Below are 17,320 nucleotides of genomic sequence, written 5' to 3'. Positions count from 1 at the left end.
TGTAATGTAATGTTTTCCTGCATTTGATAAGTTATATTAAATTAAAGTAACGACCAACATTTTGGAAATATTTGTTAAAATACCTTTAGAAGTATTTAATGTTAGAATACTCAAAATTCTCACATTGGATTTCCCCAACTTATCAGTTTGCATCTGTCTGCAACTGAGAAGAGAGCACTGCACTTGCATTGCACTTATTGGACCCCCTCTCGCACACACACAGACACAAAAGCGCATCAGCAGAGGGGCAACAAAAGCAAGAGTGATAAAGCAAACGAGAGCAAAGACCGCGCCAAAGGCGAAAAAAGCAGCGCAATCGAGGGGAGTGCTGTGGAGTCATTGTACTCCGTGTGCGCGACGGTGGGGGGTGGAGCGGGAGGGCTTCCAGGGTGGGGAGAACCAGAGCGCAAGTATGCCGCATACACAAGCACACACACAAACACTCGAACAGCCAGCAAAGCAGGCGAAGTGAGGAGCAAGAGAGGGGGCGTCGCGCAATGAGCGCGTGTACCGTACTGAGAACAGCGTAATGTAAAATCGTCGCTCTCCCCGAAACTGCGAGCCTGTTGGCATTCAGTACATTTTGTTACTTTTGTGCACGCAGCTCTCGGCCGAAGATGGGAAAAGCAACAAAAGTGAAGCAGGAGCGCGCATTTGCAAGGGGAATTTACGTGGCTCGCAGGAGAAGGTGGAGTTGTAGTTGTAATGTGGGGGCCCTGGCTTACTCCTTCGACGGCTTCTATACAATTCCTCCTCTCGTAAGGCCAACCCCCTTACGAGATCCTGTAAACAGCAGCAGCGTACATATGTGTCGTAATGGACCCTAGGGGCAATCTTCGCTCGCATGGTGCATGGTTGTGTTACATTGGGAAAAGGAGCCCAGATTTCGCAGCCAAGCGATGCACTTGCCAAGCGAAAAAAATCACAGTCGGCGCGAGCGAGCGAGTGAGAGAGAGACATACGAGAAAGGGGGGCGGAGCAGGTGCTCCCACCGATGTGCGATGAGATTTTTGCACGAATCTCCGATTCATGTTAGTGCAACGCACACCACTGCATGTACGTGCACCAATACGCGTGCAGCGGCGAATGCTCCTCTGCGTTTCTGCACGCCGCTGAGTGCGCCTTCGTCTTCTGGGCTGTTTTCGTGTTTTGGCGAGTGGGGGCACAGTTCGCAGCCTGCACTCACTTGGTGGGCAGTTTCGATCCGCAACCGATTCCGCTGCACTTGCACATGCACTTGCTGTGCATCAACCCCCCTTCCGCCGACTTCCTTGCCTTTTTTGCCTGACCCCCCTATTGTCGTCTCTGTCACGCTCAACTGCAGTTACATGTGTAGTGAGAGAGGCAGAGAGAGGGGTCTTGCACTCGCACAGTGGGACGGACATGGGTAAGCTGGTGTGCTTGTTTACTATGCATGGTAAATAGTGGAATCTTTTTATGAATTCAATTTAATTTAGTTACTTTGTAGAAAGTGTTTTTTTTTTTTAATATGAATTTTAAATGCATTCACCAATTTCTAGTGATCATTTGATCCCACTGTGCCAAGGCAGTCGCAAAAATGCATTGCTCTTTTGCTCTTTGCTTCTCCTCGCTCGGCCGCATTGAAAAAAGCAACAACACACACGCACACCAACACAGAACTGGGGCAGTGACTGCAGTGCGAGAGGGAGACGGCGATGGGGAGCCTCCTTCTATACCTCTCTCCCTCGCTCTCGGCCTGTGCATTTTTATTTCGTTACACAAGCATTTCATTTCGAGCAGAGGAGCCGCTTCTGCATCGGTGCTGCGCCTCTGTTACAAAATATTGACGAAGAAAAATCATACAACGTTTTTTTTTCAAACTTTTTCTCTCAACCATTTTTCATTGGTGCAGCGCCAGCGAAATATGAGTTTAATCCCGAGTTTCGAAGCGAGGGGCTATTCTATTGCGGGGCAGAGTGTCGACTTCTATGCGCGGTGGAGTTTTCCGTTTTGGGGAAAAACTATGCACAGGATTTTTCCTAGGCGCCCGAGTAGATGCAACCAGTTGGAGTTGCACACACACACAGGTGGGTTGCCCAGTTGCAACCGCAAATCGGGCGCTGCATTCGTGGCAAGGGGGGAAGGGATCGTCTAACAGAAAAGCAAACACGAAAGAGTTTTCCCAAGCACTCGGATCTAGGCTCGTCGAACTAGGCTTCGTTTTTCTTGTGTTTTTTTTCCATTTATTTCTGTTGCTCTTCGGCTGGCAGATGGCTGAACGTCGGGAGATGCACTCGCTGCACTCGTTGCACTCGATGCACTTTTCAAATGGGCGAGCGCAGGGGCACACAGTTTTCCATCCGCAGCCACAGCCAGCAACAACAGCCAAAGGGGGCGGCGATAGGAGCCCTAGGCACCACCCCCTGCCCCCCATCGCCACCGCCCCATCCTCACGATTCTTGCACTCTCGTGCTCTCACACCCAAAGACCACAAACACAGAGAGCCGCTCTACACGAAGAAAAACTAATGTGTCGCGGGGATCAATTGGATTAAATTCATAGCATTTGGGAATCAGAGTTGGGTATAGAATTTTCTATGGGAGAAAATAAATTCTACATATTGAAAACACTTTATTTCATATTATATTAACTTTACAATTCTTACACCCGAGAATCTAGTAAAGTGACATAGCACTAGCGTTTTCTTTCGGTGCAAGTGCCTATTTACATTTCTAATTTATTTTGTGAATAGATAAATATTAGACCGGGAGTAGACTACCTACTGTCGTAAAGTCTCTGTCTTTGGTACAAAGGTTGACTTGCAAATATGAAACAATTAAACAAAACCTTCAATGCTCATATAATGCTAATATGTTTTAAACGCAATTTCATGAGTACTAAAATTTTTCTTTCCGTGCAGCCAGGGAGGGCGGGCGGTTTGGAGGGGCAGATAAGTGCAGCTACGTGCACATAGAAGAAATTGCACGCCGTACGAACACGATGACGTTGGCGTAATTGCAGCCGCAGTGCAGCTGCCAAAGGGGCACAATCGTGAGGAGGGGAGGAGGAGTAACTGAAGCATTGAGCTGACTTGGCAACAGTGAATTAAAGTTTCAGCAATAAAACATAGTTCCCAACAAAACCGAGAATGAATACACTGAGCACACAATGTGGTTATAAGTGAAGCACTACCCCACATTATAAATAACAATATTAGAATTACATCAAATAAACGCTGAGAAGGCAAATACTATAAATATCACATATACTACTACCTTATAAGTAGAATGGCATATCCTACAGCTACTGCCCGTTCCTGTACTCCATATCCAAATCCAAATCTACCCACCTTTTGGCGCTCTTTCTTCTGAGCCCAGAAGAACGAGCGAAGAAGAGCGAAGAACGCGAGCGGAAAGATTCGAATTGGAATGAGAGGGTGCAATGCACTGACCGCGAGTACATTGGCCTCACTCACACAGCGACAGTCTAGACGGGGTAGAGTGCGACCTTCTGGGGCCTATCGCTGTCTCGCTCGCAGCGTTGCGACGTTTTTTGCCGTTACGTGTTACGTCATCCGCTTGGCGAGCTCTGATCGCCTGTTCCATTAACATCGCATGACGCAAACTCCACCGAAAACGTACATTTCGAAACCACACCGAGTGCACATGGAACCGCGTGTGGATCCCTCGGCGCAGCTACGTGGAGCCTCCCCGCTTTCCGGGGGCATGTGCTGCTCAACAGCGGTTGGGCATAGAAAATCATTAGAAGTTACCCAAGAGCTACCAAGTTGTCATAGAAATAGCAAAAGTCTGGCCGACAACTTGGTGGTTGCCCGCCCAGCTGGGGAACTGGCATCTGGCAGCTAGCAACTGGGAAACTTGGAAACTGGCAACTGGCAACGGGCAACTGGGAAACTGGAACCGAGCTCGAGGGGTCTCGTGTGGAGCCGGGGATTGGGTTTCAGGTTTGTGGCTCCAGTGCGGGATTGGGATTGGTTTCTTCTGGCTGGAGCAGCGAACCACTGCTAACATCGATTGGGTGGCCGTGTGGCTGTAAGAATTAACATAACAAGGCCCACTCCTCCTGCTGAGCACCCCGCATTTTCCATTTTCGCGTTATAATTTCAAAATTTTTATAGCGCAGTTTCTTGGAGCCTGTTCGTTTATATTTTAAACACACAAACGTCGCGCTTCCCACAGAAGCGGCCCAAAATGCCCGGCCACTTGGGTTTCCTAGCCGCTTTTCGAGGCCGTGGCACGCCTTCTAAAATTATAATTTATTATTATTATATCTCGTTTGCCTAATTACACCAGGAAAACAGAAGTGGCCCAGCACTCCAGCAACGGCGGTGCAGAGCCGCCGCAGTTCGCGACGTGCATTCAAAACCGCTGCGGAGGCAACAGGCCACCATCCTCATCCAGACCATGGCCAGAATGGCAGATACAGTGAGCGGTCCAGACCCACTTCCAGTACCACATCGATCGCTCACTGGGAGAAAAGTCGAGTGCTCTCCCTGAGACTCGCGAAGGATTTCTAGCGATAAGGATATCCTCAAACGTAGTACAAATCCACTGAAGAATTAATTAGAATCCTTGTTCTAGATAAGCACCTTTTGTAATATGGTAGACAACTGTGGAGCTTGGTAGTAAAAACATTGATTTTTCTCAGTGCATCTCCACAACAATCCGTGGCATTCGCTGTTTCCCGATTTCTGCGCTTTCGTTTTCGCCTTGTTGGGGCAAAAAATCGAAAAAGATGGCTACTAGCAGGGCGGGCTAACAGAAACCATAGCAGAGCGGACCAGAGGCGCCCGCCCAATTGGGGAGCACGCGGTCCACCTCAAAAGTTGGGGAAGATGCCACAACTCTCGCTCGCCGAAGAACTGTTGGGTGCTGTTAGATAGGGACGGCGGTACTATGTATTTAAGGGGCTCCACTCATCGAGACCTTCTCAAGGTCCCGCTCTCCAATCAGGGGGCCTCCACAGTTTTAGTCGCGGCGCACACACGCCGACATGGGGAAGTCTTGACTATCGTAGCAGGCGATCAGAAATCGCCACACGGGTTGCAGGTGGCTGGTGGCAGGTGGGGCGGTGGTTTGCGTACTTTTGTGGGGCGTGTGCGGGGAAATCCGATTGCGATTGCCAGGCATTCCAATTGTGTACTCGTGTTTGTTTGCCGTATCAGTAAAATGAGCTGCCGTCTCTTTCCGCCTCCATCTGCCCTCTCACTCACTCCATCCGCTGTTTCGCCCGCGTGTTACGTCACGCTAGAGCGTCGGTGGTTCCGTAAGGGGAATGCCGGGTCATCGACTACGTGTGCTCAAGTTTTTGGGGACTCGTAAAGCTCCAAAAACTGGGGGTCTTTGGAAATATATGGGTACTATAGGTGTCACATATATGGAATTAATAAAAGCAAGAATAAAGAATTAATAATGAATATATGTATATATAATAAAAATCTATCAACTATAAGATTTCGTTATATGTTAGATATTCAGAATCCAAAGGATCAAGGATCTGTTGTAGCAGAAAGTCTTCTACCTTGCAATCAAAGTGCGTCCCCAACATTAACAAACAAGCCCCAATTTGTGATTATTTCCCCCTCTAGTCAAACACCCACAGCCCAAATCAATATTCTCCAGCTCACAGCCAAAGTTGACACAATCCACCTGGCCAACAGGTGCGGCAGCAAGACAATTGGTCTCCAAAAAAGAGGCCACCCCCAACTGGAAGCCCCATTTGGAGGAGCTCTGGGTGTCTGGGTATCTGGGTATTCCGCACCGTCTGCTGGGGGGCGTCGCCAAAAGGATACTTTCATTTCGTGCCCGGCGAGAGAGTGCAAACAATTTTTAGTGAAATTTTCGAATAGGCGAACAGCAAGCTCCCTTTTTTTGCGAGGGGTTTTTGGTTCCGATTCCGATTCTGCCGACGACGACACTTGATGATGATGATACTGCTCGCTCGTACACACACCCGTATTTGGTTTGTTGTGTGTGTTTGTGGTGTGTTACGTTTTTTATGCCGCCTCTTTTTTGTTTTTGTTCATGCGCACACGGAAAAGGTTCTAAATGATGACGGGAGCGCCAGCCAGAACGGCCACAACAACCACAACAACCACTACTTAGAACGATAAAACAAACACAGCAACAAACAGGAGAAGCAACCACAACTTGGAGCACACACACGCACACCACTGCTAAATCTGCTACAGCAAGCAAAAACAAGGTGGGTGGTGTGCGAAGGAGAGGTGGTAAGCGGGCGGTGGGTCGGGCTGCTTGTCTCGCTCGCACTCTCACGACATTGACTTTGAAACACATTTGACAGCCGCAGGCAGAAGAAGAACAAGAAGAACTCGTGATCGCGATCACGACTAAAACGCCGAAGAAGCAACAACAAGATAAGCTACATGCAGACCAAAGCTATAAACAACAGCAATGTGTTCACTTCCCATCAGTGGTGAGAATTTTGGTTATAAAATAAGTACTTACTGTAATTTTAGTATATAATGAATAACGCTGTTGTCACAACTATAGGCAAATCCAAATATATCCAAATTAAAATTTATAAAAAAGCTAGACATATTTGTAAGCTGTACGATAGCTATTTTCCCGCTGACTGAGCGGCATCACTGATTGCCCAATCGTGTGCTCCCGCCAGGTAATTAGCATTTCTGTCTGCCTCTCTGTCGCACGCACAAGCAACATGACAAGCCAATTCACCACGCCAGAGCGAGCGCAAAGGTAAACGAACTGTTTCCCCCTCCCCCGTTCCAACACACAACTCACACATGTGCTCGCTCGTTTCTTTGTGTGGGTAGGCATATTTCAATGCCAAGGTGACGACCTCGTCGCAGTAGCTCGCTCTCGTTCACTCGCCGACTGCCCGCCGGTCGTCTCGCTCGCTCTTGCGGCTCTGAGATCGACCTGCTGCACTTGCTGCTCTACTGTTACCGTTAAAACTTAAACTTAAAACAGTTCAAACATTTTTTACAACACAAAAATCGCGGCCAGAGGAGCGCGAACCTCGACGTATCCACCATTATCGCACTGAATGCCATTCAATCCACTCGGCAAACTCACTCGCACCTGCCACGCCCCGAAAAAGTGGGGGCGGAGGATACGAGTACGACTACGAGTACGAGTGAGTGAATAGTGTGAATGCCGTATATTCGTAGCGGTTTTGTGAATTTTGTGACGGGCCAGCAGGATTTCGAGTTGGTTGCTCGCGGCTGTCGTGCGGGCACGAAAGGGACGAATATATGCCGCAATGTTTGCTCAGTGCTCGCGCTCCCTCTGCTGAAGGCGCTGCGCGCCTGTTAACTGTTTTAGTTAAAGAGCAATCCATTTTGTTTTGCCCCACGAAAAGGAGTAGCGCCAATGTTCTGTCCCCATCGCAATCGCACACGCCATATCGTCGTCTCAGCTGGCACGCGGCGAAGTCGCGGGCCACTGGACGCGAGAAAGAGTGCGAAAAAGGCAGCAGATGCAGTCGTGGAGATTCTTTTGGGGGCAGCACCATGTATTAAGGGGCTATCGTGATTAGTTCCCCTTGCACCTGTTTAAGTACCAAATTTAAAGCTTTGTTTCCCTAAGAATAATATTTATTAGTTTGCACTTAAGCTTAAAGCGCACTTGCACAAAAGCTTAGGTACAATTTTCAGCCATCTTCCTAAGGGCTCTGCAAATCCATAGCTTATTTTTAAAGCTTGGAGTAGGAAAAAGAATTGCTTGCCATTCTTTTTAATCATTCCTGCTTTTATTTTGCTTCAAAATATGTGTGCATTCGCATATCTGACATCCCCTGCCAAAAAATGCTTAATATTCTTGAGGAAGGGGGATTGCATTATCTTGTTGTTTATGCTGGATGAGACGGGGAGATGCCCCCGCAGCCCCCCTCGCAACATTTTGGCTTTCTGATAAAACTTTCAATCCGCAAAGCACGAAAAAAGCATTAACAGCGCTTTCTGCAAGTGTGTGTGAGGTGCTTTTATTTAATAAACTTTAATCTAAATTAATAAGAAATCCAAATAGTTAATCTCTTCAACACTTTAAACGAAATATCTTCGTAAGGAGATGCTTGACATTTGACCCTTGCACTATTTTGGTGGGTCGTAAAAGCTATATATAAACAATTTTATGAAAAAGTGCAATACTTTTTTGCTTGTGTAGATTGGAACCAACAAGCATAGAAATTCATTTAAAGGTCTTTTTGTAGTCCGAGATAAAAGATACTCCTTTTAAGCAGCAAATGTTGGTGTTAATATACATAAGTAAACAAATTCTAGTAGCATAGCTCCGTTTTTCACATCATTAACGCGAATGAAAAAGGATTAAGGATCAAGGTAGTGTTAAATAACGTTGAATGACACCCTCTGTCACACATACATTGACCACAGGATCAGTGAAGACCCACACTGGAAAATGCAAGATCAGATGTTAAGCTAAGTTAGGACGCAAACCCCCCTACTTATCTTTATCTGAAGGGGTAATAAATGCATTAAAGCAGGAGAACCATGTTAAAATTTACTGCTGATCAAGGATATAATATTTACATATGTACATATCCATTGTTCACTGTAATCTACTGCTATTTTTGGAGCTTGAAAATATGTGACTATCTTCGAATTCAAATTGCTCCAAATACTTTGACTAATTGAATGCTGGCCAGACCATTTCTACCCTTTCATTTTACCGATCCTTTTCTGTTCTAGCATAATCTAGTCATTTTTCAAAACTTGATTTGTTGTAAGACCCCATTGTAACTTTGAAAAGCCACGCTTTCCGCTAAAGTTTCCCACTTATTGTGCTCGTCGAGCGCCCTAGAACTTTTGAGCACTCACTCGAGGGGCAAATCAAGACGAAACTCCCCTTTTCGAGCGCTGCAGCTTGCAGAACAGAACAAGTTTGGAACTTCAACTGGCTAGAGCGAGAGCCCACGTGCCCCACAGCCCCCCACAAGGAGCAGTCAGAGGGAGACAGGGCTAGTGACGGATCCTAGAAGTTTGGCCAACTAGCCTAAGGAGAACCCGAGAATATTTCCAAAGTCTTGCCCGCCCCCATATAATCATCCATCGGCTGGCTATTTTAATGAAAGCACTCGGAGGTGAACTTGGCAGATTTAACTTTTTTCAAGTTTCGTTTCTGAATACCGAAAAGCGGCCGCCTCGCAACTTTGGCAAGTTAATTTAGCATGGAAGCTACAGTTTTGAAAGTTCTTTTGCTGGGCGCTGAAAATCGGCGATGGCTTTAGCAGGGCGATATGATATGTATTTGTTTCGTTTTGAAACAGGTCGACGATGCTTGTGGGCATCCAGCGGGGCGGGGGGAGCCAACCGATCCGAGCGTAAGCGTTTTATACACTTTTTTTGTCGGCCGAGAGAGCTTAAACAGCTTTTCAGACGGCACATTATACTAAAGAATTCATTTATTGCCCGCTGTGCTGCACCGATTGTGTAAGCAAATTAAAAAACACAGGGCACCCGCCAAAAGACCACAAAGAACTTTCGAATCTCGCAATTAACTCAATTGCAAGATATCAAGTTAAAATTATATTTGATTAATTGCTCTTCATTAAATCACATTACCTACCTTTGTAAAGTAAAGCTACTTTGATAATTTCTTAATTGTTTACATCCAAACTTTAGAAAAAATTTGTAAATCTCAGGCTTATCTTAATATCTTTTAAGTTAAAGTACTAAATTAAAAGAGTTGTAATTTTAATTGAAGAATATGCTAATTGCAGCGCGGAGTTTCTCATAAGTATTCCGAAAAGTTCAAATTACACTCGAGTCAATCAGAATAATACTTTTTTTTGCTTAAACATATATATGTACATAACTGCCACTAATTTGAATGGATAAAAAAAATGGTTTTTAAATCATCTGAAAAGTGAGGAAGCGACGAAGAACTTTCGTTTGAATTCTGCCCACAGTATATTTTAAATCTAGTTAAAAACAAAAAGTAAATACACTCCGAAAGCCCACAAAATGCGCTCCCAAAAGAAAAGTCCACCACCCCCACCGATTTTTCGCGCGTGCAAATCGCACACATGGCGAAACGGAAGCAGTTTTTTCGAAGAAATTGCACAACTCATTCGGTGTAGAATTATTGTAATCCCCACCAGGCGCACAGGAACCGTTAGCTGCTCGCTGAGCCCAAGTGGCTTCGGAGTGCTTTTCGCCGCAGGCGCTTTTCGCAGCGGGTGCGAGCGGGACGGCGGTTGTGCTTTTGATGCGACACACTTGGCGCTGGTGCCGTCCCACTCGCGCCCAGTGTTGCACTGGCGTAGAAACAGCAGTGCAGAAAAGACGCCAAATCGCTAGCTGTTTCGCCTGCGCTCCTGTTCAAAAATTCACAAAAAGCCAAAATAGCGCGGAACACACAATTTTTTCCCCGAACGGCGAATCACGACGCAACTCTAAAATACGGCAGTTGCGATTTAAAATTGTACATTAAAATGGGTATTTTTATTTAAATCAATTTGCTGTGAGTGCAATTTAGTGTTTGATCTTTAGATCTCATTTTTAAACGTAAAATTAGTTGTTTAAAGTTATTCTATTCAATATTTTAGTTAATGGCCGCAAATTTGAATTTGTAACGTGCGCTGCGTGGCGCGAAATTCAAAATTCTTGCTAGCAGTGGAAGTGAAAACTGTAATGTCTATAAGCTTAAAATGTAATTAAAATAAAATTATGCATCTAAATACAATATTATTAATTTATTTATTTGTATATATATTGATCTCCACAACTTGACAACTCTTTTATTGCATTTCCCTTTTGCTTGAAATCATCTGTGATTTATTCTATTTTTATCTGTTACAAGAAAGTGCAGCAAGTCAATTGCAATTCGCTAATTGTCGCACATTCGTTAGGAGGTGAGTGTTTTCTAAAGTTAAAGGCTTTCTGGGCAAATTAAGGGTAATATAAACATAAATTAAGTCTGACAACAAACTCACTAAAACAAACACTCTTGTTTAAATACTCGTATTTTATTTTATTCTATTCAGCAGTTACATAACAGACATAGGCAAAAATGGCTCTACCCGATGGACTTTCCAACAAAATGAAGGTTTTCCAGGTGAGTATTTTAGAGACTGGCAACTTCGAATGTGTTTTAAGAGTCATAACTTTTCAGGCCGTCAACGAGCTGCCCGTTTTCCTGAAGGGCGGACCAGCGGATAAGATTTTATTCGGCGTTACTGCTGGACTGTGTGGCCTTGGCATCGTTAGCTTCGTCCATTTGGTCTACACAATGGGATTCGCCAAGAAGAAGGCCTAAACTATGTGCCCGAAAACTTCCTCGATTAAAGAGAAACTATTGTAATTAAGTAAAGTTGTTTCAATTGTATTCATTTTGAAATTCAAAAAGACCGCCCAATAATATTCCTATAAAAATGGTAGAGCAGCACTGTTTTGGCCCACGCAAATGTGAGTTAGGCATTTTTGGCATTTATAGGCTACGGTCACACGCATTCTGGGGAAAAATAAAAATATCGAACTATCGAAGTGCGATAGGTCTCGATAGGCTAGTTTCTAAATAAAAACAAAGAAAATTCGGTTTTCTTGACCGATTTCAGCGAAATCTAGCACGAAAAACCTGCCAAATGGAGCCCAACGATGAGGTGGTGGAACGCCAGAAGCTGGTGAACGACGTGGAAACGGAGGAGGAAGCACAAAGCGCACCGAAATCGGCCACACCCGCCTCGCCCGCCGTACCGAATGTAAGTTACCCTGGGATTCTGGTGCGCAAGCCACACACTTTATCCTGGTTTTCTTGTAGATCAAAATCAAAGGAATATCCAGCGGCGAGACGACACGCAGCAGAAACTCCGCCTCCTGCTCCATCGAGAGGACGATATCCGAGAAGGAGAAGGACAAGAGCCAGGGCCAGGGTCAAGCGGCCACGAAGGTGACCTACGTGAATGAGCGCCGGCCACGCCCCCAGGCGCACGGCGGCAGTGGCGGGGGCGGAGGCGCCGGAGACGAAAGATTCGAGTTCAAGACCCGGCCGCGCAAACTGCTCAAAGGTGGGTGCAGCCACAAAGCCCACTAACCCATCGCTTCTGCCTTTCAGTCGCTGTGGATCGCGGTTTTTGGTGTCAGCTGGGAAGGCTTCGGTGTTCGGTTTCGCCTACAGTAGAGATTCCCTACAAATATTGTGCCAAACAAGCGCAATCTTATATCCTTACATTATTACTACCCCTTTCTATACTTCAACATAATTTAACGCAATATTTTGAGTATATTATAACACCTCATTCATTTGCCATATAGATATTCACAAACTCCTTATATTCCGCCATTAATGATAAAGTATCCGGTTAACTGCCGGCTATCACGGCCATCGTTGACCTTCGCCCGCGATGACGCACTTTTTCGGTGGCCATATGGCCGGAATACATCACATTTCATTCATTTCATTATTCACAGCCCATGTACACAAGTTCCCCACCCAATTCACCCGCACACAGACACTTTGATAGGTGGTTATAATTTCCATTATTGAAATTACAAGCCTTCGAGCCTCTCGCCGCCCTGTGCGAAAAGCACAACGAGAACCGCCTGCGGCAGGACTTTCCTCCAGTTGAGGTTTAGTCACCGTCACCTATAATACGTTTTGTGTCATCATTTTTAGCATTTATTTGTTATATTAATACTAGCATATTAATACATATCCTTACAAACCTAAATTAGTTTTTATTTTACAATTGTGCACAGCTTTCAGTTCTTACTTATGATTTCTTCGTTTCTTGTATTTTATTATTTGTACTTTCATATCCCGCACACTTGATTTGTTGACCAACTCATGTCGAGCGCAGATCGCGATGAGTTGGAACCCACCCACAGCAGTGCCAACAGCTTGAACGCCATCACTTTGGTGAGCAGCGAGTGGCTAGCACCTGATCCCACAGCCACAGCCAAAAGCAACCACAACACCCCCAAGAACAATAGCAACAACAACAACGATAGCACGAAACGCAACAATAACAATCAGCACAACAATAGCAATCAGAACACACCGCGAACGCAGCGTCGCCAGAATCCCACAGCGTCGATGCCAAACGCCAGTGTCCACAGCGATAAGTTCGACGATCGTCCAATAAAACATCATTCCTTTGTCTCCGAAGTTCCCGATGTGAAGCACATGGAAAGAGCCCTCCTCGGACTGCTGGATGACTTCCACTCTGGCAAGCTGAGGGCATTCGGTGAGTGCAATTTCCTTGGTGTTCCTAGCAAATTGATTTTACTAATTCTATTACCCTTTCCCAGCAGGTTCCGGCTGCACAATGGATCAGATGACCAAGATCCGCGAGCAGCAGGAGAGCCTGGCCAAACTGCATTTCGAGCTGGCTGCCTCCGAAGAGGATTCGCTGGAGCACGGCAACGAGTTCAACACCAACAAGGCGCAGGAGAATATGCTGCAGCTGATGCAGCGCCTGGAACAGCTGTCCATTTCCATCGAGCAGCTGCAGACGAGCCACACGGGTCTCTGAGATTTGGCCCAGCCGCAGGCCTGGGATCAACGCCTGCTCTGGCTCTGAGCACACCGAAAGCAACGAGGAATGCCAAAGTGGATGGGTGGGTTGGGATTCAGGAGTTTTACACAAGACTAGCGACTTTTCAACGGGGGGGCGGACAGCTGGGTTTCTGTGTAAATATTTTAAGTTGTACGCTTAAGTGGGAGGATTCAATGGGCTTCTCATGCTAAATAGTTTAGCGAACTCGCAGTGATTGTGAAACTAATTTAGATTGTCTTCGCGTAGCCATAGCCATATCGTTAAATTATTATAATAGACCAAGGGTGCCAAGGGTTGGTGCTAAAACGAATTATTTGATTACAATTCGATTCGATTTGATTGATGCGTGCTGCAGGTTATCAGGCTTCGATAATGATGGGAATCTGTTCCGCTTATTGTTTGTTATAGTTATTTGCAATATGTATAAACACCTAATCATACACATGTACGAAACTCGGACCTATTAAAGTTATCATTTTTATATATGTATGTATTTACGCCTATAAGCTTTATGTTACAATGTGGGATGATAGTTTTCAAATGACTTCACTTGCATTTGAGTGGCCAATAGTTAATTGTTATTTGTCTTACACATTCGAATGGCCATTAATTGATTTATTCGATGAGCAATTTGACAACGTCCTTAGTATTCGCATCACTGCTGCGTCGTGGCGCTTGGAGTGCCAGAATTTCTACCAGCCTGGGGTTCTAAGGAAACGGAATTCCCCACAACCGACTCGTCCCCATTCCGCTCCCAAAGCCGCCCACCGCGGACTCCGCTCTGCATGCACAATTTCCAGTTCGGGATGGGCACATCAATTGCGAGAAGCGAGCAGTAAGAAGTGAACCTTTGGACAAGTGCATTCGTACATAGGAAATTTTATTCCGCCGCCGCGGCCGCCGCTTCTTGCGGCTTAATTTATGCATTCGTATTCAGGCGGTGTTCTCCGTTCCCTGGGCCGTCATGGCGATGGCGCAGTCGCAGCCGGGTTATCTTGGCCGTTCCAGGCTGTTGTTGCTGTAATCCGACTTTAATGTTGTGGCTTACAGTCGCTGTGGCTCTTCTCATTTTGATTTCGGCTTGGGGTTTTTTTGTTGTGCCTTTTCTCCCGGGCTGCCTGCTTGATCGGTAAAAGTAATTTGTTGTTCATTCTTTCTTTTTAATGTCGGTGTAAATCCGGGTTTCAAATAACAAGAACTGTGCACTGCGAGAAAATTTAGCATGCTTTCATATAAGTCTACATCTATAGCATATTAATCAAAGCAAAAGTGGCTGGCTGTAAGTTTACTGCTGGAAAAAGTTGTGAATTGATTGGGTTGGAATATGATGAGTGCTCTTTTAGAGATTTTCTTGCAGTGCACTCCCACTTGTTGTCAGCTCGCCACCGTTCCCCTTTGTATTATTATGTTTTCCAACTTGTGGCCGCTTCTTCTTTTGGGCTTCTCTGTTTGGCTAGCGGTTTGGCGCATTCCTTGGGCCTCCGTCGTCGGTCGTCGGTCTCCCACTCCCCAACCCCCGAGAATTCCCCACTCCTCCAGTGCACCGAGAAACGTAGAAATAAACGCTCGGACCGTCGCATCCGCCACGCTGCATACAAATGCATTCCGCTGGCCAAGGGCGTGGTAAGTAACATCCAAGCAGCAAACAGCAAAGCAGCAACACGCAACATCTATCCCAAATCGCTGCCACAAGTGCCACTGCCACTGCCAGTGCCAGTGCCACCGACACCGCCACTTCCAGTCATCAGCCACGGATCCACGTTCCATCACGTGCGGGGATTGGGTTGGGGATCCATCCCATCCCGGCTGAGGGATTGGACATGGAAATGGGGAATATCCGCGGCATGTTTTTACCCAGGCAAGGCCCAACCCTACACTCAGAAAAATTCTAGCTACCAGCTTCGGCCAGCTTTGAATTCCAGAATTCCAAAGAAGTCATGAATCAAATGTAACAAGGCTTTAATTATACGACTCTTTTACATACATATGTAATTTCAAATATTATTTAATATTTTTGTGCAGTCGGTGGCACATTTTCTGCGAGTACAAGTGCCCGGTTTTATAAGGTGGGTGCAACAGGGGATCCGATTCGTGTCGCATCGCATCGAATCGGATTGGGATCGTTGGCAGTTCATCGAATCGAGTGTTATGTAAAGACGGCAACCGAAAGAAGTCATTAAATATGTGAAGCGCATATCAAATTTCGAATGAATTGAACTTACTTGGCTTGGTCACATGAGAATTTGATGAACTGCCAAGCGGACAAAGAGTCGTTGATACCTCCACCAGGAGGTGGGCATGGGCATCGACATGGTGATGGTGATGGGGATGGAGGAGCAGGAGCACTTGTTGCCCGGGCAATCCGATCCGATATGCCGTCGCTGTCGTCGGGGCACTTCATTAACCTGAACTCTGACTCCAGCAGACAGTGTGCACTCACCGAAATGCACTGCTCCCAACATAAAGTCATCCATCTCAACCTTTGACTTTGTCTTCAACTTCGAGTACAACCTGTACGCTTTACTCTCTAAATGGAACGAAATTAATCACCGAAGCCAGCAGAAATTAAACTTATGTTTACTCTCCCCCTTTTCTTAAAGTGATTGCTTAAAGTCCGTCCTGCCCCAGAGTGGCTGTCTGGACTCTTAATCCTTGGCCACCCATGAGCACGGAGGCAGCTGCTCTGGCTGTGCGGAAATTACGTTGCTGATGAGCAGAGCTCTGGGAAAGCGGAAGACGCACGAAGCTTTTCCACCTACAGGAAGTGCGACAAAATTCAAACAGACTCTGCTACCCGCCTCCTGCCTCCTGCCCCCTGCCGCCCACCACCCTGCATCCTGCATCCTGTATCCTGCTGGCAAAGCGGAAGCAAAAAGAGCAGAGTGAACGAGGAACGGGGGCGGGGGCGGGACGGAGTACTGAGTGGGCGGAGGTGGGTCAGTGGGTGGCCCTCTGACAGCTCTGGGCTGGCATAAATGCGCACAGGGCGCAAGGCAAAAAGTTTCCTGGCAGGAGCCAGGAGTCCCAAAGAGGAAGTGACTAGTGAGGGCATGGAACGGCATGGAATGGCATGGCATGGCAATGGTGGGCAGTGGGTTTGTTATCGTCATTCCCTTCGGCAAAAGGAGTGGGATGAAAAGGGGGCGGGCTGAGGGCGACGTACTTTATTTCCTGAAAATGTCCTCGAAAATATGAACATTATATCCCGGAAACGGAAGCTGCAGCATTTGCAAGGAAGTGACGCAGGGGGCAGGAAGCAGCCCCTCCCCGCCCACAGAGCACAAAACATTCCGTGGACATGGACATGAATGTGGATTTGGATGGGTTGATTAAAGCGGGTAAACAGCAGCGACAGGAGACCAGGACGACAACGAAACGAGGACGAGCGCCAGGACTCCATGGCAATGTACACACAAGTGAAACAGGACACAGCACAGGGGAAAATGCGGCTCAACTGCAGCTTAAGCAAATATTAAGTGCTAAAATATAATTGAAGGATTCTACACTCACTTTAAGCACAAAAAGTGAGGAGGATGCTCGACCATGACGGGACTCGAACCCGCAATCTTCGGATCAGAAATCCGACGCCTTATCCATTAGGCTACATAGCCACATGGAGTTGATTTTTAAGCATGTCCCGAAGGACGAGATTATCCAAGTTGCACTTAAGTTTGATATTAGAAATCCATTTTAATCCCCGCTTTTTTGCCGTGTGGCCCACAGTTGCGAGCGGGCGGGGAGTGCGGGGCGAATTGGACATCTGACTACGATGTCGCATCCTGCAGGAAGCGTGACGCTGCCGCCGGCATCTGTGGCTCCCTCCTCGTCCATTTCCCCATTT

General features: G+C 46.4%; 2 protein-coding genes and 1 non-coding gene across 7 annotated transcripts; 2 read left to right on the top strand and 1 right to left on the bottom strand.

The window, feature by feature from the left end:
* The first annotated feature begins 10,753 nt into the window (after window positions 1–10,753).
* On the top strand, window positions 10,754–11,289 carry LOC122626453 (cytochrome c oxidase subunit 7A1, mitochondrial). 2 transcript variants are annotated; one of them, XM_043806725.1, is made up of 3 exons: window positions 10,754–10,836; window positions 10,969–11,039; window positions 11,097–11,289. In XM_043806725.1, the coding sequence occupies exons 2-3, from the start codon at window positions 10,995–10,997 to the stop codon at window positions 11,238–11,240; spliced, it is 189 nt and encodes a 62-aa protein (XP_043662660.1). In that variant the 5' UTR covers window positions 10,754–10,836; window positions 10,969–10,994; the 3' UTR covers window positions 11,241–11,289. The 2 variants fall into 2 exon arrangements, with proteins under 2 accessions (XP_043662660.1, XP_043662661.1); XM_043806726.1 differs by having other exon boundaries at window positions 10,758–10,836; window positions 10,972–11,039.
* Window positions 11,290–11,442: 153 nt separating this feature from the next.
* On the top strand, window positions 11,443–13,968 carry LOC122618940 (coiled-coil domain-containing protein 28B). Of its 4 annotated transcripts, none has more exons than XM_043795549.1 (4): window positions 11,443–11,682; window positions 11,742–11,988; window positions 13,090–13,167; window positions 13,232–13,968. In XM_043795549.1, the coding sequence occupies exons 1-4, from the start codon at window positions 11,566–11,568 to the stop codon at window positions 13,453–13,455; spliced, it is 666 nt and encodes a 221-aa protein (XP_043651484.1). In that variant the 5' UTR covers window positions 11,443–11,565; the 3' UTR covers window positions 13,456–13,968. The 4 variants fall into 4 exon arrangements, with proteins under 4 accessions (XP_043651484.1, XP_043651493.1, XP_043651472.1 ...); XM_043795558.1 differs by having other exon boundaries at window positions 11,444–11,682; window positions 13,235–13,968; XM_043795537.1 differs by having other exon boundaries at window positions 11,444–11,682; window positions 12,781–13,167.
* Window positions 13,969–17,017: 3,049 nt separating this feature from the next.
* Trnar-ucu lies at window positions 17,018–17,090 on the bottom strand. Its single transcript has one exon. It is a non-coding gene; the product is annotated as a tRNA-Arg (tRNA).
* Window positions 17,091–17,320: the final 230 nt, after the last annotated feature.

This window comes from Drosophila teissieri, chromosome 2L (genome assembly GCF_016746235.2).
Source record: "Drosophila teissieri strain GT53w chromosome 2L, Prin_Dtei_1.1, whole genome shotgun sequence".
Taxonomy (NCBI): domain Eukaryota; kingdom Metazoa; phylum Arthropoda; class Insecta; order Diptera; family Drosophilidae; genus Drosophila; species Drosophila teissieri.
The sequence above is the reverse complement of the archived record's forward strand: the minus strand, read 5'-3'. Positions and strand labels throughout refer to the sequence as shown.